Source organism: Sipha flava, unplaced genomic scaffold (genome assembly GCF_003268045.1).
Source record: "Sipha flava isolate LNK unplaced genomic scaffold, YSA_version1 310_pilon_pilon, whole genome shotgun sequence".
NCBI classification, from domain to species: domain Eukaryota; kingdom Metazoa; phylum Arthropoda; class Insecta; order Hemiptera; family Aphididae; genus Sipha; species Sipha flava.
The window spans coordinates 30,789-47,578 of record NW_020272989.1 but is presented as its reverse complement, the minus strand read 5'-3'; the positions used below and the strand labels follow the sequence as shown (position 1 = coordinate 47,578).

The 16,790-nt window shown below is 35.3% G+C and overlaps 3 protein-coding genes across 3 annotated transcripts; 1 reads left to right on the top strand and 2 right to left on the bottom strand.

The window, feature by feature from the left end:
- The first annotated feature begins 558 nt into the window (after positions 1 to 558).
- Positions 559 to 1,347, top strand: LOC112686480 (ras-like GTP-binding protein rhoA). The gene is made up of 2 exons (XM_025558756.1): positions 559 to 920; positions 1,140 to 1,347. Exons 1-2 carry the CDS (start codon positions 559 to 561, stop codon positions 1,345 to 1,347), a joined length of 570 nt encoding a protein of 189 aa, XP_025414541.1.
- A 1,215-nt stretch (positions 1,348 to 2,562) lies between these two features.
- LOC112686469 (52 kDa repressor of the inhibitor of the protein kinase-like) lies at positions 2,563 to 4,601 on the bottom strand. The gene is made up of 3 exons (XM_025558748.1): positions 4,547 to 4,601; positions 2,757 to 3,010; positions 2,563 to 2,676 (listed from the first exon to the last, which is right to left on the bottom strand). Exons 1-3 carry the CDS (start codon positions 4,599 to 4,601, stop codon positions 2,563 to 2,565), a joined length of 423 nt encoding a protein of 140 aa, XP_025414533.1.
- Positions 4,602 to 5,858: 1,257 nt separating this feature from the next.
- Positions 5,859 to 6,278, bottom strand: LOC112686468. Its single transcript, XM_025558747.1, has one exon. It carries the CDS (start codon positions 6,276 to 6,278, stop codon positions 5,859 to 5,861), a length of 420 nt encoding a protein of 139 aa, XP_025414532.1.
- Between the last annotated feature and the right edge of the window lie 10,512 nt (positions 6,279 to 16,790).

The window sequence follows — 16,790 nt, the reverse complement described above, 5'->3', positions numbered from 1 at the left end:
TACTAAATAATATAGTCAAATTGGATTTCTTAAAATCAAGCTAAAAATAATTAATTGTTTTGGATATTTTATACACTTTAACTATGCTGATTGAGTATATATTTATTTACATATATTAGAAGATTCAATTTTTTTTAAATACATTTTTTAATTGGTAAAATTTTGAAACATTCAATCCTTTCAATCACATTGTGTATTTGGCAAGATTAAGGTTGTGTTAGTAAAATTCATAAAAAAATAAAAATCTAAATATCATTTAAGGTAAACAAATACAAGAAACAATAAAATAAATATAAAATAAATAAAATATATTCGCATAATAATTTGATTGAGGAAACTTGAAAAATTAGTATCGAGTAGTTATGTACATATATACATGTGTGTATATACTAATATAACTTTGAAATAAAAATAAAGTTAAACGCTTTGGCACGCGTGTGCCAACCAAAATCATAGTATTATTGGAGTACGGTGCATGCATACCCGTGTATTACGTTATACTTTATTACATAATTGATCATTTACCGTGTGCAAACGTGTTTGCCGTAGGAAATAAGCATGAGGATCGAGAAGAAAATCGTGATCGTCGGTGACGGCGAGAGCGGTAAAACGTGCCTGTTACACGTGTTCTTCGAGGACGTCTACCCAGACGTGTACATGCCAACGGTGTTCGACACCTTCTGGACCGACATCGAAGTGGACGGGAAAACGGTGTACCTGACGATCTGGGACACGGCCGGCCAAGAAGACTACGACCGGCTGCGACCGCTCTCATACCCCGACTCGGACGCGGTGATTGTGTGCTATTCGATTGACACGCCGAAATCGTTGATCAACGTGATCGATAAATGGGTACCGGAGGTGCGGTACTTCTGTCCGGCAGTGCCAATCGTGTTGGTGGGCAACAAGAAGGACCTGCGAGACAAGTGCTTTTCGGGCGGAAATCTTATCGCGATGGAAGCCGTCGTCGAGTCGACGACCACGGTCACGGTCGAAAGTGATGACATGGGATGTCAGTGCGAACGCGTGCCCTCGACGGACTGCGACGACGACAACGCCAAGAAGGATACGTGTGAAGCGGGAAAGAACGCAGTATCATCAAGAATCACGGGTAACGGCGTTGTATCATCCATTACGATGAACACATCGGCAGAAACCGGCACTACCGTCAAGGTCCGGGCACCGATGCTGAGCACGGACGCGGGCAGAACGGTCGCCAACGAGATCGGAGCTTTCGCGTTCGTCGAGTGTTCGGCGATGACCCGGGACGGCGTTCAAGACGTGTTCAGAGCCGCAGTGAAGGCCATGCGACGCGAGCACAAACACGGTCAGTGCGTTTTGCTTTAATAAAGTCGAGTTTGTCGTTGTACGTTTCGTTTTATAATTGTATGATTTAATTTATCTGGATTATAAATAAAATCATTCGATTTTCCTAATTGTAAATTGAATATTGAAATTATATTAGAACTATTGTTCGGAAGTTATAGGAGTTGCATATTGTTCTATATGTTCTCAATTTATAGCAGACTAAGCTAGAAATATGAGCTATATAATGTTAAGTTGAAAAATTGAAAACTAAAAATGCATATTTTGCATATTTCGTTTATTTTAGAGAAAAGGTGCATATTTCGTCAATTTTCATTGAATTTCACATATTTTTATGCATATTTAATATTTTTTATAAAAATTAATTTTTTTCATTCTTCATCAATTTATTTTAAATAACGTTACATAACACAACGCTAATAACGCGGAAAACGTGCATCATATAAAATTCAATATTATTTTTCGTGGTTATTTATTGTTATTTTTTATTGTCTACAATAAATATAAGAGGAGGTCAACGTAGTAGTAGAACGGAATCAATGCTCAATAAAACGCGCTGTTAGGTTTTTTCACGCAGCGCATGCATGTATTTTAGCTACGACCATACTACAGCACCACAACCATGCACGAGTCGGTGTGGCGGAGTGTTTTATGGCATTTATTCTTTTATAGAGTGTTGATTGTCGAGCATCTAATCTATTATTTCATTCTCATATTATTTTAAACATATTTTGATAAGAGATGTAAAGCAGACATGAAATAATAAATACATAAATCTATATACATCGCAATTACATTTACAATCACAATTTGTGCTATGTACATCGTCCTTTTATATATTTTCGAAAATAACAGAGTGCTTATAATTAACAATTTTTTTTATGAAGTACCTAACTGGTTCATGTTCACAATACCAGTAAAAATAAATAAAAACATATTTATGAAATTTATTTATTTATTATTATACATATATCAGATATGATAAAATGATAAGTAAATATAAATATTAGTAGAGATAAATTATTTGGTGTTACGGACATACATAAATGTAGGTCCTTGCAATCAGAGGCGTTCTCAGGAATTTTTATTGAGGGAGGGGGGATATGAATATTTATTCAAAGGTGAGCCGTGGGGGCCAAGCCCCCCCCCACCCCCTTATTTTTAAATAAAAACAACATACATTAAATTAGACAATATTTTATTTTTTATTAATATTATGTTTTATTAATTTTAAATTTACAAAATGATATCAAGTTTTTTTGATTTTTGAGACATCACATCAAGAACTTCTTTAGCATCAATTGGGATTTCTCTATGGACAGCCAACAATGTTAAGCCGTTAAGACGATTCTAAGAATGACATCAAATTATGAAAAATATGATATAAAGTATAAACTAGTTATAATATTTATAAAATATGTTTTTCTTACTTCAGTCATTGAGTTTCTTAAATATGTTTTTAATCGTTTCATACATGAAAATGATCTCTCGGGAGTGGATGTAGATACTGGTATATTACATAATATTTTTAACAGTTGATGGATATTTGGGAAAATTGATTGTCTACATAAACGTAAAGCATCTATGGCTGCCTTAGGATTTTTATTATCTGCTTTCAGTTTTGACTGCCATATTCTTAATTCAGCAATTACTATCTGAATGTCTGAGTCCAGATAAAATTTTACAAGTTAAAAAAAAGGTCATGGGGGGGATCCATCCCCCATATCCCCTCCGTGAGAACGCCCATGCTTGCAATTACCAATACATAAGGAAGTCCACATAAATAGCATTGGGGCTTTCATTATAATATATATTATTAAATTCGCAATTACAAGTTGTGATTGGTTTTTAAAACAGCATCGTTATCTTCGTTTAAATGACAAATTGGAATCTGTGAAAATGAAATGTTTATTAAAAATATTAGGTACTATTGTTACATGTATATTACTATTCCTGCATTGATAGCATCGAGTATATCAGAAAAATTCCTAGCTGAAAAAGGGCATTTTATTTTAATAAAAATATGTATTGCAGAATTGTATGTTCTATACTATAGAACAGGAGTGGGCAATTGTCGGCCCGCAGGCCGTATCATTCGTGTCGTGTTGTCGCGTGTGTTGAATTTATTATTTCCATGTATATGTTACGGGCAAAGTATACAATTTGGGCATTTTATAAAATGCCCGGCATAGGCGTGCGTAGGGGGTATGCAATTGCATACCCTAAACATAGAGCCTTCTTTCTAAAATTACAAAAAATAAATAAAAATTATGACATATTTGGTCTTATGTATATTATGTGATTTTTATTATATTTTTATATTCAGTCCCAGACAGTTTAATTTATTTTTGAAACAAATCATACTGTAGTGATCGTTGTGCAGGACACTACGATCGGTACCACATTAATTATTTAACGACGTAGCACGTTGTATGTAATCTTGAGACGTGGGTTGAGAGAGATAGGTAGGTGAATAAATTTAACACTGGTATATTAAACTTATATACTTACTGTTTTTATTAATTTATCACAATAAATTAACAAACAGTTAAAAACACAAAAAAATTAAAATAACAAGTTATTCTGGGCTAAGAATTATATACTCGCGGCGATGTGGCTGTAACAAAGTCCACGACGAGCAATAATTTATTAATACGGAAAATGGCCAGTATAACACTGTCTATTAGAACTACCTATCTACATCTGAATAATGCTAAATGCTCAACCCGTATTTATACAGGTTCCAATGACGTAAAAGTGGCCTAATTCTAATATTACTTTATTTTGCCCTCTAGCTTTATTATGTTAAGACGTGAAAACTACTTGTTGTTTTCACCTTTACCCTGGGTTTTCTGCGTATTTGCAAATTTATTAATATGTATAGTAAATTACTATATTATCTATATTATACGTGTACTATTTTAATCTATTATATAACAAAATATTATTTTGATTATTCAATTTAGCTAAACCTTGGCGAATTTACTAATATGTATAATAAGTTATTTTTGATTATTAAATATTGATTATTAAATACTGATTATAAAATACGCCTAGCCTTGGGCTTACTACATCTCTCCCCTCTAAGCTGAAAGTCTCTGACTTTCCCAAAAAAAAATAAAATAAGATAATTAATAAAATAATTAGAATAATGACTAGCTAACCCCTTATGATTTAGTAAAAAGTTTTGATTTGGGATACATAAATGAGGTTTCCTTACTCTCTTCCTTTGGAGTTAATGCTAAATCTTCCACGTTTGGTGCTGTGGCTTCCATGGAGTGTTCTTCTATGTTAACTTTAGTCCATTTGTCATTACTGCACAGTATCGTACATTTTAACGTACGGATCGGATTTCAATTCGAAAAAATCCACGCGACTCGTACCTATAAAAATTTTAAATAAGCTTTATATAATCAGAAATACTTGATATATCATTCCATGTGTCATCATCACTTGATTCTGGCATTGGTGTAGATGGTGATGATAGTGACGCTCCTGCAGTTATGTCATGTAGTCTATATTTCGATTGAATATTCTGTATCTCCCTCCCCTTGGGCTTTAATGCTGCTTATAGTTTTAAGTTTACGCAAACTCGCAGCTACATAACTTCCGAACTTATCCATTTCGTCTTATTGTATATGTATAATACGTCTATACAATGCACGATTGAACGACTAGGGCTTTTAGACTACTCTATACGATAAAATACTTTAACAGTTGGTGGGTACGAAAATTAAAAATATAAGTATTATTTTAATTTCTATAACTATAAATTAAACTTATTTGATTTTCTTATTTTTTATAGTAGGTACAATTTACAAAAATAAAACACAGTTATAATATTTAATGCAAACCTACTACAGGTTTCTTTATGATACTTACTATAGTAAATTTATCTTAAGAAAGAAAATAACATGCATAAAATTAGTATTTACAAACAACGCTGCTTCACCTATCACTAAGAATGACCTATGATGGAAGAGAATCTCTAAAATAGTTTAAATAATAAACATTAAATCAAAATAAAATAACATAACAAATATCTTAAACAAATAAGAATTAAGACATTAATCAGTGTTAATTTAAATAATATGAATATATTTGCTATTTATAATTTTTTTTCTTTAATTATAAAATACTACTAGTAATGAATAGTTATTTTTTTATTAGTAATTTAAGATAATTGTCATTTTTACAATTTTTCAAATATTTATTTTAGTAGCTATTCGTACAATTTTTATCTTATTATTGGATAACTATCGTAGCATTTTTTATTTATCAAGCTTTTTTCGGTAGTTATTCTTAATAATGAAATATGACGCATTATTTTTTACGAGACTTCCACTTACATAATCCACATAAGCACAAAGCTCAACCTCGCTTCGTTAACGGGATGATAAGACGTAATAGAAATAAAAACAAATAATTTGATAAATACGAAAAGGCTATTTATTGACAAAATGTAACTCATACAATACACGATCTACGGACAGTTACAATTCCATTGCAAACGTTCTTACGCAGCGTTACCTTCACGGGCGGCTCATAGTCGACGCGATCTTATACAAAATGTCGGCCTCGGCCACCAGGAAAACGGCCTGCGCGCCCAGGTGCGAGCAGAGCACGTTGACCGAAGTCAACAGCGGCCGGTAGTACGTCATCATGTTGGTCGCGAACTCCTTGACCGTGGCCAAGTGGCCAGCGCGGCCCAGCAGCAAGGGCACAGGCGCGTCCGGCTGCAGCGACCGGTAGAGATACCGTACGAGCTTCCGGTTCTTAATAACACGATCGAAGTGGTCGTCGTAGTTGCCCCACAGTCGTCCGTTCTCGTCCAACACCGTCGGCGGGTAGTACCACGTGCCGCGATTGACCGTACCGGCTAAGTGGATGTTATCGCGGAGCATGTTCACGGCGGCCACAGCCTCGGCGCTTTCTGGCGTCCACGTGGCCATGACGAAGAAAAAATGGCCGCGTTGCTCTGCTCGCCCGTCGGTTGTGGTGTGTTGGTGGTAAATCGTACGCGTATCGTTGAGCAGTAATTTCAGTTTGCATGTGAACAAAAGGAACGGCGAACGATACGAAACAGACAAACGTTATAGTAATCCTTTCGAGCCGAGTAGATAAAAATCTCGAACGGTCCGTTATCGACGTCTGATAAAAATCCCTTTTCCCTACTCCTCGCGCAATTACGATCACCGTGGAGGATCGTAAATCTTTGTAAGTCATCGATGTGCTATTATTAAGCGCATTTGTACCAACCATTTTGTTCTAACTTTTTTTTCTCTTCTTAATCACATGATGCTCCGCGAAAAAAATTCAATATTGCGATAAAAAAAAAAATGTAAGATAACATTTTCAACGGGTTATTGCGTTGAATTTTCACGTTGGAAAGTAAGATAACTCAAAAGGTTTATCGGATCAATGATCCGTGCGCTGTAATAACAACATTTTCTCTATTGTATAATTTAAATAAATTCCAGAGGCGTTGTCTTTTTATTAGAACCTGGTTTACACTTTAGTAAGATTCGTCCATGGATGTAACTATCGCAGTAATATACTACATGTACATCAAATTAAAATTGCAAATATATTATTCCGAGACGTATAGGGCAATTAGTAAATCGGCATCGGTATTCGATTTGTCATATTTTATACTTTAATTACCACCGTACATATTATACCTACATTGTAACTCTACTTAAAAATATTTTGGATTAAAATAAGGCTAAATAACAAGAAAAAAATCGAAAATCTATCTACAATCACTTTATTGTAATCATAAATATTATAATATGGGTAAAATTGTATTTTTTTTTTACATCGAAATCATATTAAGGTTGACAGAATGTTTGTGATAGTACTTTAATGTGGCTAAAACATACTCCAAAGCACGGTTAAAGATATACAGATTAGCTGTCGCTGACGCGCCACTCGGTCAGATTGTGTTACCATTCAGTAGTTCATATTTTCATCACACACGTAGGGCGCTAGTAGTAAGTAGGGTCATATTTTACTATTAAAACATCGTATCATCGGTACATTCCTAGTTGCTACATAATAGAATATTAAAATTTATATGATCATAAATTTAATATAACTTATAAGTAAAAAATATATTTATTCTAATATTAATATGTCGATTAATTATATTAATATTACATTATTAGTTATTTATTATTATAAGCTATAATAAAATGTATTATACAAAATAAATAGGCCACAACGTATTTACTGTTTTGTGCATCCATTTTATCTGAAACAAAAATGATTCAAATTAATATTTATCAGGTTGTTAGTTTCAAATTATTATTTTTAACCATCACTACAACAGTCATCAACCGCCAATCAAGAAACTACAAAAGCATATAAAATTAAAATGCAAACTGGTGATAAATTTTATTAAATAATGCAATAAATAATAAAAGAAAAATAATAATTATAAGCATACCCATGCTGTTTTATAAATAATAACAATAAATGAACAAGAATATTACAAAATATTTAATAATTATATATAGATAGTTGATAATAATATATAAGCAGTTATAAAACAATTTTAAGTAGAGACCAATTTAGCAATTTTCTTCTTCTCTCTGCTATTTTTTTTTTTCTTTTTGATTGTCTTGTACAGCAAAGTGTCGCATTCGCATGATTAAATAATTAGTTAAAATAGATGAAACGAATTAGCTTTTTTGTTCATTACAAGGGAATGAAATAGGAAAATTTAGAACATCATCTACAGTGAGATCAAATACATATTTATATTGGAAATGTGTAGCAAAACTTTCTTCAACTTTAGTTAAAAAATGAAATAAATGTATGTTGGGATGAGGTAGGCCTCCTTTTGATTTTAAGTTAACCAATTCTGCTTCAGGAATATCTATATATTTCTGGTTATTTTTTAATGCATTCCAGCAAAGAATGCAAGATATATTTTTAATATATCTCATGAGATATGGACTGACATGCAACAGTAAGAAGTGTAAGATTGGTTCCATCGAAATCTCCTTCCTAGGGCATCTTGTTAACTCTGAGGGCATCCACAAACAACCGAAAAAGTTAAAGTGTATAAAAAACTTTCCGGTATCAAAAAAAAGTTAAGGACTTGCGTAAGTTTTTAGGCGTGCGCAATTTGTATTGTCAGTTTGTGAATAACTATGCTAACATCATTGCCCCCTTAACAGACCGACTTAAACAGGGAGCGAAAAGGTTATGGGCGGATGTCGAACAGAAAGCTTTTGACTGTGTCAAAAGTGCCTTGTACGACTCACCTAAATTATCCCCACCCGATTACACCGAGCCTTTCTGTCTCCAGACTGATGCTAGTAAAATAGGTGCCGGCGAGGTACTTTTCCAAAAGGGTGACAGACCGGTGGAAAGACGCGTCATCGCTTACGCAAACAAAAAGTTCTCGGACACCTAGAAGCGATACGCCGCCATAGAACGCAAGTGCTTGGCAATTATATGGACCGCGGACAAATTTAGACCATACCTTGAAGCGCGACCGTTTAAGCTATTCACAGATAACGCAGCACTAACTTGGTTTCACCGGGCAAAGGACAACAATTCAAAGTTAACGCAATGGTCTCTCCAACTCGCAAACTTGGATTTCCACACGATACATATATATGGCGTGCAAAACGAGGGACCAGACATGTTATCACGGAATCCTGTCAAAGGCCCATCCGTAGATGAGGATCAGCTTGAGGGTACCCACTTCACCACCCACAAACAATACTAACTCCCCCGCTGATAACATCTTCGCCACAATCGAAACGGTCGACGTACTTGCCGACGTCCCGTTTTCCATCACAACCTTCGCGTCTTGGCAATCCAACGACCCCCAGACGTGAGACATCATCAACGTAGCTAAGTCGACACACCTGCACGTAACACCAGAAGCGCCACGAAAGATACGGACAATTTTGTCCTATCGGATGGTCTCCTGCGGCAAAACGTCAAGGGCCACTTATCAATCGTGATATCCAAAACCCAATCCCAACAGGTAATCTGGAGGTATCACGACCATATCATGGCTAGTCACCCAGGGTGGAAGGAAACTTACCGGGCAGTCAGGGACCGTTTCTATTGGAAGGGACTTAAAAACGACGTGAGGCTGTATGTCAAGTCATGTCACATATGTGCATGCACTAAACCACTCAACTCACGGTCGAATGACCCCACCAACTCCAGGAAACCTCGACATCCCTGGGAGGTTATTAGTATAGATTTAATGGGACCCTATCCTCGCACGAGTAAAGGAAAATCCTATAACTTGGTAGCCACGGACTGCTTTAGTAGATGGACCGAGGTATACCCGCTCGGAACAGCCACTACTAAAAACATTACCGAAACACTCAAACGAGAATTTTTCTCACGTTTCGGCTACCCCCGCGTGTGTCTCAGTAACAACGGCCCCCAGTTCGAGTCAAACGACATGCTTAACGCATTTTAACGATGGGGGGCGGAAGGTTGAACCACCCCAACCTATCACCTGAGAGCCAACCCGGTCGAGCGCCGCAATCAGGACTTAAAGAAAGGACTACGCGCGGCATTCACCAACGGCAAACACACCACCTGAGACACAAAGTTAACCCCTATCTTATTCGCTATTCGAAACCAGCGCAATGTACAGACAGGATATCCACCATCGGTGTTAGTACTCGGACGTAAGTGCAAAAGACCGGGAATTGAACCTTAAAATCTGACTCACGTACGCAGGTCGAACCAATAAACAGGGATAGACTTAAGCGGGAAGTAGAAATCACAGGCAGACACAACCGAAACATAGTGGCCGAGAAATACAAATTTTCGGAGGGAGATATGGTATTATATAAAGCCCACCAATTGTCCAAGGCTCACAAGGGATTTCATGCGGTATTCGCACCAAAATAGTGGGACTCCGTAAGGCTGGAAAAGCGGGTTGGTAAAGAAGTTTTCCTAACTGATCAGCTACGTATCCTGCCCAAAACCCGCATACAATTAATTATACACACGATTGGGCGTTTCTCAGCATCACATCCAGCAACCATCTACATCCAGTCACCACCATGGACACCACCAAGGTTGTTGCGATGTTGGACCAGATGAAGGAGTCAGTCATGGCGCAAAAATCGATGGGGTGGTCCAACTTTGTGGACGACGTCCGAAAAGCGGGAGTCGCCCAACTGCGGGCTGAGCCGCTCCTCTGGGCAGCCTACTGCCGAGGGTGGGCCGACCGGATCACGGATTTAGTCAGGTCGCTTGAGTCCACGGCGGCGAAGACACCGGATACCCCGCCATCGGCGAAGCCGTCGCGCTCTTCCACTCAATGCAGGGTCACAACATCCAAGGCGACAACGTCCGAGGCGGGAGACCGATTACCGGTGCCACATCAGCCGGCCATACAACATCGGCACTCGTACTACACCAGCCACCGGTACCACACCGGCAGCACACGGCGCCCCATCGGACACAGCTCCACCACGGCAACACACCTCCCTCACGCTACCACGACGCTCGATGACGTGGTTGAAATCGGCTCCGGGACGCCCATTGGTACCCAAGATGTCACCAGCGGACCCGCATCCTCCAACAATGGAGTGAACGGGGATCCCGAACCGCGTGGCGTACGTGGACCACCTCCTGCGCCTCCCTCCGACAAACTAGGACCATTGAAGCCCAGGCCAAAGTCAGCGAAGCCGACAACACCATCAACCACAACACGGTCGGCAGAACGGGCCAAGGAGCGGAGGAGGGAGCATCAACGGCAGAGGAGATTGCGGGCAGAAGCCAAGAAGGAAGGTCTGAGTCAGCAATACCGGCTGACAAAGACGACACCCTCGGCTGGGTCGGCCAGGAATACCGGCCGGAGCCAGACACCAACCCGGGGGAAGCGAGATGGAGGTCGATGATCGAATCCTCGACGAACCCGGATCACCACTCCCAACATTTCCGGACATCGAGGAAGGCCTGCTCGTTTTCTCAACACCGTTCACGTCCCCCAGAGCGGACTAGACGCCACTGCTGGAGTACAACCTGTCAACCACAGACTTGACATTGTCTCCACGTCTCGGTGTCGTCCTCACCACGACTGGGGGAACACCAAAACCGCGATACAGTTAGTCGGCGACCCGACCTAATAAGTCCGGACATCGCCGACGGACGAACCACCGTGACAGACACGGGGAGATAGCATACCAAGCTGGATCATTACCACGATTGGCGGCTTGGCGGGGGAGTATTACGCGAACCCATGCGGCAGCCGTTGCCGAGCGTGCCCTTATCTCTCTCATCAACCATCAGTTTGCGGCACGCAACATCGCCGCGACACCACGTCTCCCCATCCACCACCGGACTGAGGACAACGTCCGCAGGTATCACGATCTGAACCGGGCTGTTTTTCCGAAATCGTGCAGCAAGACACACTTCGTCGTCTCACCTCAACGTCTCATTTTTTATTTGTTTCATTTTTGGTTAAAGTCAATATATTTTGTGACCATCATTTTTTTTATTATTATTATTATTATTATATTTCTCGTATTCACTAAGCCCGTGACTTGTGCACACCCACCATCACCCGTGAGCCGCGGAACGTCTCGAAGATTTCCAACTGGATCCAACATAAAAGTTTTGGGTCTTTAAATATGAATTTGTTTTGTACCTTTTACAAATCTTAGTATTATCAATTTTCTTTGAAAGTTCTTCCAAAACTGCAATATTATTTATTTCTGGTAAACTAAAATTTTTTTTTCAGAAATGTCTTTACCTAACATTGAACACTTCAATTTTTAATCAGTATTCAAATAAATTCATTTCAAAATAATAAGAGTAGGCATCTCAGTTTCTTTTTTTTATCGTTGTGTAATAAGAAAACATGATCAATTTTTCAGTTATATCGTGTCTACTCCATGCTGTAGGAAGAATTATACTGTAACGTCACAGAACAAGGCAATACCGTTATACATATTGCGCTACTGATTGCGCTACTGATGTGTAGTAAAAAACTTTTTATAAATATTATATATTAAGAAAGTTTTTAGTAGTTAGTCTTTGTTAAAAGTTGTAGCACCACTATCAAAAACTCGTAATACATAACTAAGAGTTATGATGAAATAATTCAATCAATAGCTGATTCCCATTTCTAAATTTATCCATAAAAATAAAATATATTAAGATAATTATTAAGTACTCACCTCAGCAAGGATTTTTCCACTTGTATCAGTCATATTTTTTTCCTTATTATGTCAGATTCTCGAAAATGCAACTCATAGACTACTTATTTGAGTTTTATTATGAAATCCTTTCTGGGTATAGCTTTCGTCTATTGGGCAAGTCTAGTTTCATCTTTAGGGACCGTAAGAATGATATTTTTCAACGCAGGAATTATATCCCGATGTGCATGCTGGAACAATATACCGATGCCCGGGCATGTTGATTGTTGGGTAAAGACGTAGGGCGTCACCGTTTTCCGCTAAAATCGACCTTTCCATTTACCGCCAGTACAATAATATATATTTCCTTTATTCGCCACCATAAATTTCAGTTTCTATATTTTGGTAACCCCTAATTGAAAAAATTAAAATATTATATAATATACCTACGTATAGTTTATCACAGATAATTTGTTCACAATCGTGTGTTTTTCTCCATTAATATAAAAGAGAGGAAAGATTACATTCGAAATTCATGAGACAACTGATAATAAAGATAAAGCGTTTCTGGTTTCATCTTTTATACTTGTATAAATAATATACTTGTAAAAATATAGATTTTACGATACTTATTATATTATAGTTTGTGTTGAAGTTCGTGAAAAAAAGAGTACGCTCCACGCAATGGAAAATATAATTGAGAGTAATCGTGGTAAAAAGCAGTTGATTTTAGATAATTTTAAATTCCTAATTAGTTCATGTTATAAAGGATTTATTCGTTGGCGGTGTACAACTAAAAACTGTCCAGCAAAAGTTTATACAGATGAAAATTATACAGTTATTAACAATAAAAATACGCCACCATGGTGAATATTCTAGCTAAGCATTGAAAAAGCAAGTGATAAATACAGCATGTAAAAGAAAAGCTATTGAAACTTTATGTACCAGACCAAAAAAAATTATTCTAACTGAAATCGGAAAAAATAGTAATTCATTAGATATAACTATTAACGATATAAATAGAATTAGAAAAAATATTTATGAAAACCGACGCAAAATTATCCTCTAAATCCTAATAATATAGCTGATGCTCACAACGTACTCAATTCAATTAATGTGAAAACCAAACAAAATGAAAATATTTTGTTGGTCAATGATGAAAAAGAAAATATAATAATATTTTCATGTGAAACTAATCTTAAATTTTTATCAACAGTTGATAATATTTATATGGATGGAACTTTCGATTTTACTGCTTGGTTTTTTTTTACAATTTTTTTCGATACATGTATATTTTAATGGTTACTATGTTCCATTAGTTTTTTGCTTATTACCAAATAAATTTAAACAAACTATACTTATGTTTTTCATGTAATAAGTAAAAAGTGCAATGACTTTGGGTTAAATTTTTCTCCCGTCAACATAACTGTGGACTTTGAAAGGGCTATAATTAATGCAGTTTCTGAAATGTGGACGCAAACCAATATTTCAGGATGCCGATTTCACTTAACTCAGTCTTGGTACCGTAAAATACAAGAAATTGGCTTATCAAGTGTGTATTAAGACGAGTCATCTGAAATTGGTAAATGGTTACATAATATATTTAGCTTACATTTCTAAATCCGGAAGATGTAAGTGGTTGTTTCAGCGACGACTTTATAAGTGAGTGTCCGATTGATGAAAGGCTACAAAAGTTTGCTGACTATTTTTTAAAAACATATATTTCTGAAGATTGTATTTATCCTCCAAAACTATGGGCACTTGCATCTTCAGAACTTACACGCACAACAAACGCCTGTGAGTCATTTCATTCACATTTTAAGAATAGTTTTTATCGACATTCACCATCTATTTTGCAATGGTTAAATGTTTTAATCGAAGAAGTCCAAACTGACGTCTATTGCAAATTAAGAAGCGTCGATGAACAAAAAACACCGTGAAACCAAATTTTAAAAAGAAAAAAAAACCGGTATTTAATTGATCAGTATAAAAGAGGAGAAATATGCCGATATACTTTTGTCAAATCAATAGCGTATAACTATAATAAATAGTAACATTATACAATATTTTATATAATTTTAATATTAAGTATCACTTGAATGTGTTTTTATAAAATCATATATTTAATTAAAAATTGAATAAGTACCTAATTATTTTTGTTTTTTTAAAAATCATTAACAATTATTAATAGCTCCACTTGTTAACATGGCAAGGGGTTACCAAAATATAGAAACAAAAATTTGTGGTGGCGGAAAAAGGAAATATATATTATTGTGCTGACGGTAAACGGAAAGGTCGATTTTGGCGGAAAAGTAGATCACCCAAGACGTAAAGTGGTATAACAATAAAAAGTAAAAAACACGTGAGATTTGAGTAAACAATTAACTAAAAATTTAAAATAATAAAATTTAAAATATTAAATTATTGAACATTGAATCAGTCACACTACCTTCTACTCTTGTGATTTGTGAGTCGTATTTTCATTGAGATTTGAGAGCTCGTTAGGCGAACGCACAACTAGCGCTTCAGCGGTCAATATTGTTATTAAGCGAAACTTAGAAAATAATAATAAAACACGGGCGATATAGGAAAATGCACTGACGTCCGAAGAGCCGTCAATAGCATGGTTTCGAAGTCGTTTCGTGCACCGGTAATTAGTTGACGGCGCACAGTGGGCTGAAATGTAATTTAACTTCCATAAATTATAATTTTGAAAAATTACAAAATTTTATTTTTACTGAAAATTGTTATTCCCTAGATGTTATTGATTTGTATTATGTCATTAGTTAATAAATTGTTCAAATTTTATCTCAACAAATTACAATATATATTAATTTATATAAAACAATATTTAATTATCAAAATACATTATTTAATTTTTTTTTTATTTATATGTCAGTCTATATTTAAAATTTTACTTAATTTTACTTTTTCAAACTAGATTTCAGATGAAATATTGATATCAGTATTCACACATCAATCACTGAATTAACGACATCTCTATATTTATTGTAACTAAGAATTATTTGTAATCTATATTTAATTATTATATGATGCTCTTGTATTTTATTTCTCCTTACATGAAAAATGTGTCATTGATTATTAATCTTATTTTATTAGTTTAAACTAAATACTTAAATAACATTCAATCTCCGAAAAACAAAAAAAAATTGTAAATTTTACGAATTCGTAAATTTATAAATATTATTTGAGCTTATTGAATTTTATCAAGCATTTCATTTTTTTAATTGGATTATTACGTAAGCTATACCTACTAAGTATACGACATAAACCTATTAATATATAAAAGTATAAAATATGTATAAAATAATCTATATATATTTTTCTAAATAATTATATTTTACTAATATTATTTTCTTTAACTAATTTAATTAAACTATTTTAGGAAGTTCTTTTCAAAACTAAAAAAATTTTAAATATATAGACCTTTATATGATTTTGAGAAACAATGGATTTATAAAACCACAAAGTGTCCAGTCAAGAGATTTATTATTTTCGAAAATTCGTGAAAAATATTCTGGCGAAAATTGGGGTTGTAATTATATAGATAAAATTAAAAATAATATACTCAATTTTACAATAATGGTTGCACGAAAATGGCATCAAAGTAATAGGAAATATGACAAATTTATTAAAAAAAACAATAACTGACTTGAAACAATATTTAAATTACCTCTATCTGAAATATCTTCCAATAAAAGCAAAGGAAATTCTATGGTTGGTCATCCAAGTAAATCATTTTTAGAATGTAGAGAAAAAACGAAAAAAATGAAAGTGCAATCTCTTGTGAAATTGTACACTTCACCTGAACTTGTATACGTAGTTTTATCGAAATTCCAAAAATCAGGAAAAAGAGATGCAGCTCAAATATTAAAAGAAGTCACAGAGTCACCCACCAGAGCTGCCAAGTACAAAAAAAGTTTAAATCATTTTGATCGTAATATTCCAATTTTATTTACTTGCGAAGAAGCTTTGGCTTTTATGGTACAAAACAAATTAACCAAACAATAGTACATAGATATCAGACTTGAATCAAAAAAATGTAATTATGATATATATCCACCATATGAATGCATTGTTAATGCTAAAAAGGAATGTTATCCGGATAATTTACACGTGTCTGAAACCAATTGTTTTATCCCAACGCAAGATTTATTAAATCATACAATCCACAGAATTTTTAAAACAGCAGCACCTAAAATAATTGAAATGCAAATGGAAAAATTTGAAATGATTTACAAATGGGGTTGTGATAGTAGTAGTGGCCAATCACAGTAAAAAGTCAAGTTTGACACGGACTCAAGTCGGTAT

Coding starts and splice junctions, on each gene's coding strand:
- LOC112686468 (XM_025558747.1), bottom strand. CDS start 6,278: ATGGCCACGTGGACGCCAGAAAGCGCCGAGGCTGTGGCCGCCGTGAAC.
- LOC112686469 (XM_025558748.1), bottom strand. CDS start 4,601: ATGGAAGCCACAGCACCAAACGTGGAAGATTTAGCATTAACTCCAAAG. Junction 3,011..4,546: donor ATTAACTCCAAAGGAAGAGA/GTAAGGAAACCT, acceptor TTTTTTAACTTG/TAAAATTTTATCTGGACTCA. Junction 2,677..2,756: donor TAAGAAACTCAATGACTGAA/GTAAGAAAAACA, acceptor TGTCATTCTTAG/AATCGTCTTAACGGCTTAAC.
- LOC112686480 (XM_025558756.1), top strand. CDS start 559: ATGAGGATCGAGAAGAAAATCGTGATCGTCGGTGACGGCGAGAGCGGT. Junction 921..1,139: donor GGCAACAAGAAGGACCTGCG/AGACAAGTGCTT, acceptor ATCCATTACGAT/GAACACATCGGCAGAAACCG.